The sequence below is a fragment of the Camelina sativa genome, chromosome 10, assembly GCF_000633955.1.
Source record: "Camelina sativa cultivar DH55 chromosome 10, Cs, whole genome shotgun sequence".
NCBI lineage: Eukaryota > Viridiplantae > Streptophyta > Magnoliopsida > Brassicales > Brassicaceae > Camelina > Camelina sativa.
Genome location: NC_025694.1, coordinates 7,488,446 through 7,497,340, shown reverse-complemented (window position 1 = coordinate 7,497,340; position 8,895 = coordinate 7,488,446). Strand labels below are relative to the sequence as shown.

Sequence of the window (8,895 nt, the reverse complement as noted above, 5' to 3'; positions counted from 1 at the left end):
TTACCCTGGCTGTCTAAACATATTGTATCGAGAACTGTACAAACAAAGAACAATCAAACAAGATCAAGTCAAAACAATTGCATCATCACACAACATCATCGTCAAACATCATTTAGTAAAAAAAACATGATCCTTAAACTCCTCATTTCGTAAGTTCATAATCATATACATATGTATATGTACATATGGAAACCATATTCATCTTATGTAATAATTTATAATTGATTTTTTTGTCAACAATTTATAATTGATTTATAATCAATTCAATGTATAAACTAATGCAAAAAACCATTCTATAGATTTATGCATTGATTTTTTACATTCAATACTAGTTTAGAAGATATTAAATTAATATAGACATTATGGAAATTAGTAAATATATTCAGCACTAGTTTTTAACTTTGGAAAATCTGGAGTAATTGTGACAATTTTTTTTTTACTCCAATTTATCACAATCTGGAGTAATTGTGACAAATTGATTATGCACTGACTTAAATGACACCCTAATTATATGCATTGCCTTTTTTTTTGTCAACTATATGCATTGCCTTAATTTGAAGATATATTGAAATTAATACATCTTGAAATGAGTCTTAAATCAATAATAGGAAAACACGCACGAGCTCTAAAAGTCTCAACATATACTTTCAAGCTATCAGAATTTTAAACACAAATAATTTATATAATTACTTTCCATTAACAATATATATTTATAAAGAAAAAAAATTCATAAATTTGTTTCTAATTCTAATAGATAAAACTCTTTTCAATATTACACATAGAATATTTTATGTGTAAGCGTTTAGTTTTTGAAGATTTTAAAAATTTAAGACAACAAATATTTACTATAGATAAAAAATGTTATTATATTAAAAATTTAAATAGTGAATCATATAGTATGTGAATATATATTATATAGTCTTATAGAATATTAACTCATGGAAACCGTGGAACTTTGCCTAGTATGTGTATAAACTTTAGTTTTATTTCACCAAAAAAATATACTTTAGTTTTATTAATTATATTTTTTAAGTTAATCAATACCTAAAATTTTAATTGGCTCAACCGCTCAGCCGTGCTAGACTTCATATCATTAATGGGCCCGTCACATGTAGTACTAGTACTACTCAAGCGACCAGCCGGCACATACATGCCTACTATTCCCACGGAACAAAGGAATACTAATGAAACAGCAGCTACTCGACCTAGAGGATGGGAAGGTTCTGTTCACTGATGGCTAGTAGGAAATAGGAATCCCTTTCAACTTTCTACAAAATAGAGAACCGTGCTTTTGAAACAGATAATGAAAACTTAACTCAAACACACCCAAAAATACCACAAAAAGAGCATTGTAATTGTTCATTGCACAGGTGCAAAATTCTACATGAAAGACTCTTGTCACACATACAACAAAGTTGCGTCCTTATTACATTACATTGACCAATACTTTATTAATAAACTTCAATAATACAGAATTCATTGAAGTCATATTGTTCAGAACTCTCTGCTTAAGCGGAAGAGGAAGAAGCAGCTTTTGCGGCCTCAAGTCTGGCACTAACAGCTTCCCAAGACACAAGGTTGTTCATGAATGTCTTTATGTAATCTGGTCTCCGGTTCTGCTCGTTATACAAATAAGATTACAACAATCAACAAAACAAATAAACCGATGAAGAAAAGCGTTTTCTTATGTTTTTGAATAAGTTGTTACCTGGAAGTCGAGATAGTAAGCATGCTGTTCGATGTACCCAAAAGGGAAAAGAAAAAAATCAACAAACTTGTCAGAAAAATAGGTTTTAGGACAAACACTGGATTAGGTATGGGACAAAAAGGAGTTTACTTACCTCCCAGACATCAATGGTAAGCAAGGGCTGCAAGAAAATCACAGCCAAGATTAAGATTAAGTTTAGTGATCTCTACTAATCAACTAAATTGTGTATTCAAGTTCTTTCATGAAAAAACTTACGAAAGAGCCGAGCACAAGGGGATTCACAGCATTTGGAGTTTTCACTACTTTGAGTTTGTCATTTGCATCTGAATTTAGAGCAGAGAGATAATAAGAGTAAGGAAGAAGGTAAAGTAAGTATAAATGTAAGGTTCTTAAATTTGAAACACTTACAAGCAAGCCAGGCCCAGCCAGCTCCAAACTGAGTGGCTGCAGCAGCATTGAACTCTTCATAGAACTTCTCATAAGAAGTGAAATCTCTTTCAAGCAGAGCAAGAAGCTCTCCTGATGGCTTTCCTCCACCATTAGGTTTCATTGATTCCCAGAAGAACTCGTGGTTCCACGCCTGTAATAAACACAACCAATCAGCTAAACAATCACACACACATTATATAAGCTCAAACTAAAAAAAGGGTTTGTAATGACCTGAGCAGCGTTGTTGAAAGCAGGGAGGAGATCGCCATTGTTGTAGGTTTTGTTGATAATGTGGTCTAAGGGTTTGCCTTCAAGCTCGGTTCCAAGAACCNACAAGCAAGCCAGGCCCAGCCAGCTCCAAACTGAGTGGCCGCAGCAGCATTGAACTCTTCATAGAACTTCTCATAAGAAGTGAAATCTCTTTCAAGCAGAGCAAGAAGCTCTCCTGATGGCTTTCCTCCACCATTGGGTTTCATTGATTCCCAGAAGAACTCGTGGTTCCACGCCTATAAACACAACCATTCAGGTTCAGCTAAACAATCATACACAATTTAAAAGATCAAAAAAAAAAAAAAGGGTTTGTAATGACCTGAGCAGCGTTGTTGAAAGCAGGGAGGAGATCGCCATTGTTGTAGGTTTTGTTGATAATGTGGTCTAAGGGTTTGCCTTCAAGCTCGGTTCCAAGAACCTGCTTCTTGAGGTTGTCCACGTAAGCCCTGTGATGCTTTCCCCAGTGAAACTCCAGAGTTTGTTTGCTCATATGCGGCTCCAAAGCATCCTTTCCAGTAATTATACCACATAACATTTCATCAAAATTGCTCTCTCACTCAATATAAAATCAGCATATTTTTAAAAATAAATGAACCCAAAAAATATTGATACAAATTTCCCATTCCCATATAGTAGTTTATTTATTCAACGAATTTTCGGAAAAAAACACTAACCACAAATTAATATGAGTTATGTTTTCTTCCATTGTGAAGTTAGAGGAGTTCATTTAATTTGTAACGCATTGTTACTTTTGGTTTTGTGTTAATAATAATAGCTGATGAAACTTCATTTGTAACGCCTTTGACGAGAGGATAAAAGGTATTATGAAGGCTACTTTGGGCATAACAACTTATATCATCTAGTAGGTAGTAAGCAAAAATCTAATCTAACCATAAACAAAATGACATTTGCCGAAAATTGCAATCGGTTGGAAGAAACATATCAATAAAATCATGCATACCAGAGCGTATGGAGGTGGCTTGAGGACATAGTTTGCGGTAACAGCAGTTGAAGCAGCCATACTTAATACTTTAAGATTGAAGCTGCAATTAAAAACAACATAACATCAATTATCAAGATGCACCCTATCTTTAAAAAAGATAAATAAATCAATAATTCTTACAAAATACAAAAGAATGTATACATGCGTTTTGAACTTTGTATGTTGTCGGAAGACCAAGCAAATACAAATGAAATGTCTATGTAGAAGAGAAAGACATTTGTTGGACAACAAAAACTCGAACAGGAACTACAAAAAAAGTAGATGAGAGATAGAGAATGAGTACCTCAAGTTTCTAAGGACAAGTGAGGAGAGCACACGCCAGTGGAATCTGTGTGTGTTTTGAGTTTTATGGATGGCTCTGCTTTTTGGTAGTTGAGTTGCGTCGTACATGTGGCAGTACGACGTATCATTTGTACTATCATTATCCTTTTGCAGTACATTTTTTTTTTCTCTCTTCGTGGCTCCTATTGACTCATTGTGTCGTCATAATTGGATAACAAATTATGGACATCAGTTTTTTATAATATTTTACAAATTAGTTTTATGTAAATGCAATTATGTGTGTAGAATTTTATCTTAAACTAATAAAGTTTATTGTCTTATTTATTTTCTAGAATTCTGTAGAATAGTCTGAAATTATAATGGTTTTCACATCTATATGAACATAGTGCATGAGGAAATATTATGATGCTTTTTTGGGTTGAAAATATAGGAATCGAGGTAAATGAATACTATTATGAGAAATCTACGTCCAATGATGACGAGCCTGTTTAAGTTCAAGCGAAGTCCATTTGAAACGAACACTACAAGAAAACACCGCTTTTGCGAGTACGAGTTGCGATGGATTATAGTTCTCGCAAATTTGCGGTAGATTTGCAAGAAATGTATGAGAAATAAAAAAATCCCTAGCACATCCCTCACAAAATTGCGAGGAAACTGGTCGCCGCAAATCCGCTGCTCAATTGCAAGGCATTTACGACAAATTCGCTGGGAATGTCTCCTTCCTCGCAAATCAATTGCAATAATGCGACGTTTTTGAGAAAACATAATTCATAGCAAAATTGCTATAGACTTGCGAGTGGATTGCAAAAGCCATAGCAAATCTATTGCAAAGTTAGGAAAATTATTTTTTTATAAATATTACAAAACTTAATATAATTATTCTGAAATACATTTGAATATGTTCATAAGGTGAATTATTCTAAAATACATTACTATTAATGATAGAAAAGAGTATGATGAGACATTGGACCTTATAATATACTTGAAAGTTAGTTTTACTAACTTTTTAAATTATTTTGATGGTTTTTACAAATTAGATATTCAAGGTTTGCGACATATTTGCGACTGATTTGCTAGACGCGTAGCAAATCCGTCGTAATTCTATCGCAAACGACTCAAATCATAGCAATTTCCTCGCAAATAACAACTTCAAACTCTTGAACCTAAACCCTAAAGACTAATTACATTACTAGTAATGATTAAAAAGATGAATCCAAGATTTAAAATCAAAGATAGGGCAGAAATGACAATTCCAAAACCTAAACCCTAAAGACTTTGCGAGGGATTTGCTACGGTCTCTCACAAATCTCTTGCAAATATTTGCGAGAGATTTGCTAATGTTAAATATCTCGAAATATAAATTATATATTTTTTAGTGGTGTGTTAGGGATTTGTGAGGGACTCTTGCAATTCCCTAGCAATATTAGCGAGGATTTGCGACGCAGAATTTTTCTATATAAACAGAAAGCCTAGTAAATCCCTCGCAATATTTGCTATGGAATTGCGAGGATATTAAATCTTTATATTAAACACAAAAACCCTAAACTCCATTTTTCTCCTTCCTTTTTCTTCTCTGGTACTTTTCCAATAAATCCTTCTCTATTTCACTCGATTCTTTTTCTTCCTCTCCTTTAAACCTTTTGTCGTTCCACTGAAACCTAGATCTGAGGTTGTCTATCCTTTGATTTTACTATTTTATTTGTCCGATTTAAGTTTTCTGCTTGTCTCATGCTTGATTTGGAGAGGGCATGAGAAAGATATGATTCTGATGGGGACGAAGGGAGAAGTAGCGCCGTAGAGGTTTCGATGTTCGTGAGAGAGGAAGAACGAGGAAGGAGGAGGATGGTGCTTGTGATGGAGAGGAGCATATATCATTTTTACAACAGATCTGACAATGGTATTTTTTTTCCCAGTTTTTTAATTTCGTTTTGTGTTGTAATTTTGTTTATTAATTATCCTTAGTTTATGAATCTTGTTTTGTTTTATAGATTTCCAAAAGTAAAGATTTTTGTGAGAGGGGAAGAGCGACATCAACTTTGAGCTGGACAACAACTCCTTCACTGATTCGATTTTGTGATGTTAGAGCAAGTTTATTGGGGGGTTCATATAAGGGGAGTTCTTAAATTTTTTATGAATTAATTGTGTACTGTTTGGAATATAAGAACTCATGATCTCTTAGATAAAATTTTCTCTTTTATTGGTAGGTTCTTATTTTGGGTCTCTTATTTTTGAAAATATTGTTTTTTAAAATTTTAAATAGAATAGAAGTGATATAAATGTGTAAACATTAAAGATTTTATAAAATTAAAGAAATATTCCATTTTTATTAATTTTCAAACATACAAAACATAATAAAACATTAATACATATTACAACAGAAGTGCAATTTATAAATGGAGAGAATGATTAATTTTAATACTAATTAGCTCCAAATTTTGCCCAAATATTCTCAACCAAATCATTTTGCAAGCACTTATTTTTTTCCTTATCACGAACATCCTTTCGATTCTTGAGCATAGTAGCGACACATGAAGGCCTGGGTGTTGGAAGTGTGTAGTCAACTTCTGAAGCTCTACTTGACTCCATTTGTGTGAATTCAGTTTGATCAAACAGAGAGTACCCATCTCGTTCGTCCTCTACTATCATATTGTGCAGTATGATACACGCTCTCATTATTTTTCCAATCTTTACTATATCCCAAATAAGTGCCGGGTTTTTGACTATGGCAAATCGAGCCTGCAAAACTCCAAAAGCACGCTCTACATCTTTACGCACAGCTTCTTGTTGTCTTGCAAATAAAGCGTCTTTTGGAGTTTGTGGCAGTGGAATAGATTGGATAAAAGTAGACCATTTTGGATAAATACCATCTGTCAGATAGTAAGCCAATTTATACTCATGTCCGTTGACACTGTATTTAACTTTAGGAGCTCGACCATGCAAAATATCATCAAAGACTGGAGATCGGTCAAGAATATTGATATCGTTTAATGTACCTGGTAGTCCAAAGAAAGCATGCCAGATCCAGAGATCATACGAAGCCACCGCCTCTAAAACGATTGTGGGCTTTCCAGATCCGCGGATGTATTGACCTTTCCATGCGGTGGGACAATTCTTCCACTCCCAATGCATACAATCGATGCTTCCTATCATGCCGGGAAATCCGCGATACTCGCCAATGTCGAGTAGTCTTTGAAGATCTGCTGGTGTGGGTCTTCTCAAGTACTCATCTCCAAATAAATTTACGACTGAATCTGTAAACTTGTCCAAGCATATTAGTGCCACATTTGGAGAAAGACGGAGGTATTCGTCAAACGCATCAGTTGCACAACCATATGCCATCATACGAATTGCTGCGGTACACTTTTGCAGCTTCATAACATCCAACAAACTTGCACACCAATTCGTTTATCCTCCCCCACCTCTGCTTACAGTGACTCGCCTCTCTCTTTGGCCGACCATCAACATTCAGACAGGATGCAAAGTATTTTGCAATCCTCCCCCAAAAGGATGCAAGTCTTTGCTGGTTGGAAGTAATCGGATCTTTGCTAGTATTAAGCCAAGCACTGACCAACATGATATCATCTGTTGGTAACCATGCATTCCTTGACTTACGGTTTTCTTGAGGGGATGCAGGTTCAGATGGAGTTTCAGAACATGGACTATCAAGAGGAGTGTATTCAAGGTTTTGGTTATCAAGTTGGCTGTGTAAGAGGTTCATATAGCTAGAGGAGGGAAGATATGGATTCAAAGAGTCGTCAGAATCCATATCGTGAGAAAGAGATTGCTAAAGGGTTTTTAATGTTTAGGTGTTATTTACTTTTGTGGGTTAAAGAGATTGGTAATGGGTTTATAAAGAAAGAACTTGTGTGTTAAAGAGATTGGTAAATGGTTTAAATTTTGAAACTAAGTGTTTACCTAACACAAAGCATCAAGTACACATACATATTTAACAAAGCATCAAGTTTTTACCTAACACAAACCATCAAGTACACATACATATTTAATAAAGCCTCAAGTGACATAAGCGCACAAAGCAACAAATACTAAAGCAATGACATCAATGACATAAGCGTATTAATCACAACCACCATCCGAAAGCAATGACATCGACTCATACCTAAACTAACACCAAGTAAATTAAGGAAGAGAAGGATAATAAATTACCTTCATTGATGGCCGAACAGACACAAGGACTCTATACTCATCATCTAGCTTTCTTTAAGCTGTTAAAGAATGAATTAAAAAAAAAAAGATTTAGAAAGGAAAACAAACATCACATGCTTAACTAAAATAAAGATATAGAACTCAAAACCTTGATGTATTGTCCTCACCAGCAACCTAATGTATTGTACTTGTTCTTGTCTTTGTTGGTAAACCGGACAACAAAGAGATTGGTACTCGATTTATTGTACTTGTTCATGTCTTGGTTGATAATACGGATCCTTCTCCTGTAATCAGTCTTTCCATCTACATAATCATGAAAAACATAAGTGTATTAGCGCATCAGTGATCTCTATAACAGAACAAAATGCTAAACTCTCAATCATTAATACTTAACCAAAGGTTATCAAAGTTAAGACAGAACAAAAACATATCCATCTACATAATCATGAAAACAGAACAAAAAAGGCATCAATGATCTCTATAACATAACAAAATCATCTTGAGTCTCAATCATTAATACTTAACTCAAGGTTATCAAAGCTATGACAGAACAAAAAACGTATCCATCTACATAATTAAAAAAAAAGAACAAAATACGAATCAGTGATCTCTATAACATAACAAAATCATCTTGAGTCTCAATCAAACATCTGATAAAGTATAACAACTCCAAAATCACAAGGCTTATACGCAAATCCCTAATTTTCTAACTAACATCAAATAACCCTAATTTGAGATCGAAAATCAAAGAACCCTAATCATAAAACAATCTGTTATTCATGCAATTGTACTAACAAACGTACCTTGTGATTCCAATTGTTTCAATCTCTTCCAATTTATTCGACTGAAACTCGAATCATGCAATTGGCGATTAGCTTCCAAATCGCCATCGCTACTAATCTTCTTCTCTCCAATCCCATCGAATCGCCTTCTCTTCATTCCCAACTGAATCCAAACCATTCTCGGTCCTTCGATTCAAACCCATGAAGCTTCTGATTCCAAACCGTTTTCTTGTTTCGGAGATTCCAATCGCGAGAGA

The 8,895-nt window shown here is 34.4% G+C and overlaps 1 protein-coding gene across 3 annotated transcripts; it reads right to left on the bottom strand.

Annotated features, from left to right (window-relative positions):
- LOC104717759 (superoxide dismutase [Fe] 1, chloroplastic) lies at positions 1,332–3,774 on the bottom strand. Of its 3 annotated transcripts, none has more exons than XM_010435385.2 (8): positions 3,694–3,774; positions 3,369–3,450; positions 2,727–2,915; positions 2,472–2,643; positions 1,964–2,031; positions 1,842–1,868; positions 1,709–1,732; positions 1,332–1,616 (listed from the first exon to the last, which is right to left on the bottom strand). In XM_010435385.2, the coding sequence occupies exons 2-8, from the start codon at positions 3,426–3,428 to the stop codon at positions 1,509–1,511; spliced, it is 648 nt and encodes a 215-aa protein (XP_010433687.1). In that variant the 5' UTR covers positions 3,429–3,450; positions 3,694–3,774; the 3' UTR covers positions 1,332–1,508. The 3 variants fall into 3 exon arrangements, with proteins under 3 accessions (XP_010433687.1, XP_010433688.1, XP_019086026.1); XM_010435386.2 differs by lacking the exon at positions 3,694–3,774 and adding an exon at positions 3,552–3,651; XM_019230481.1 differs by lacking the exons at positions 2,472–2,643; positions 3,694–3,774 and adding exons at positions 2,117–2,288; positions 2,369–2,468 and having other exon boundaries at positions 2,827–2,915.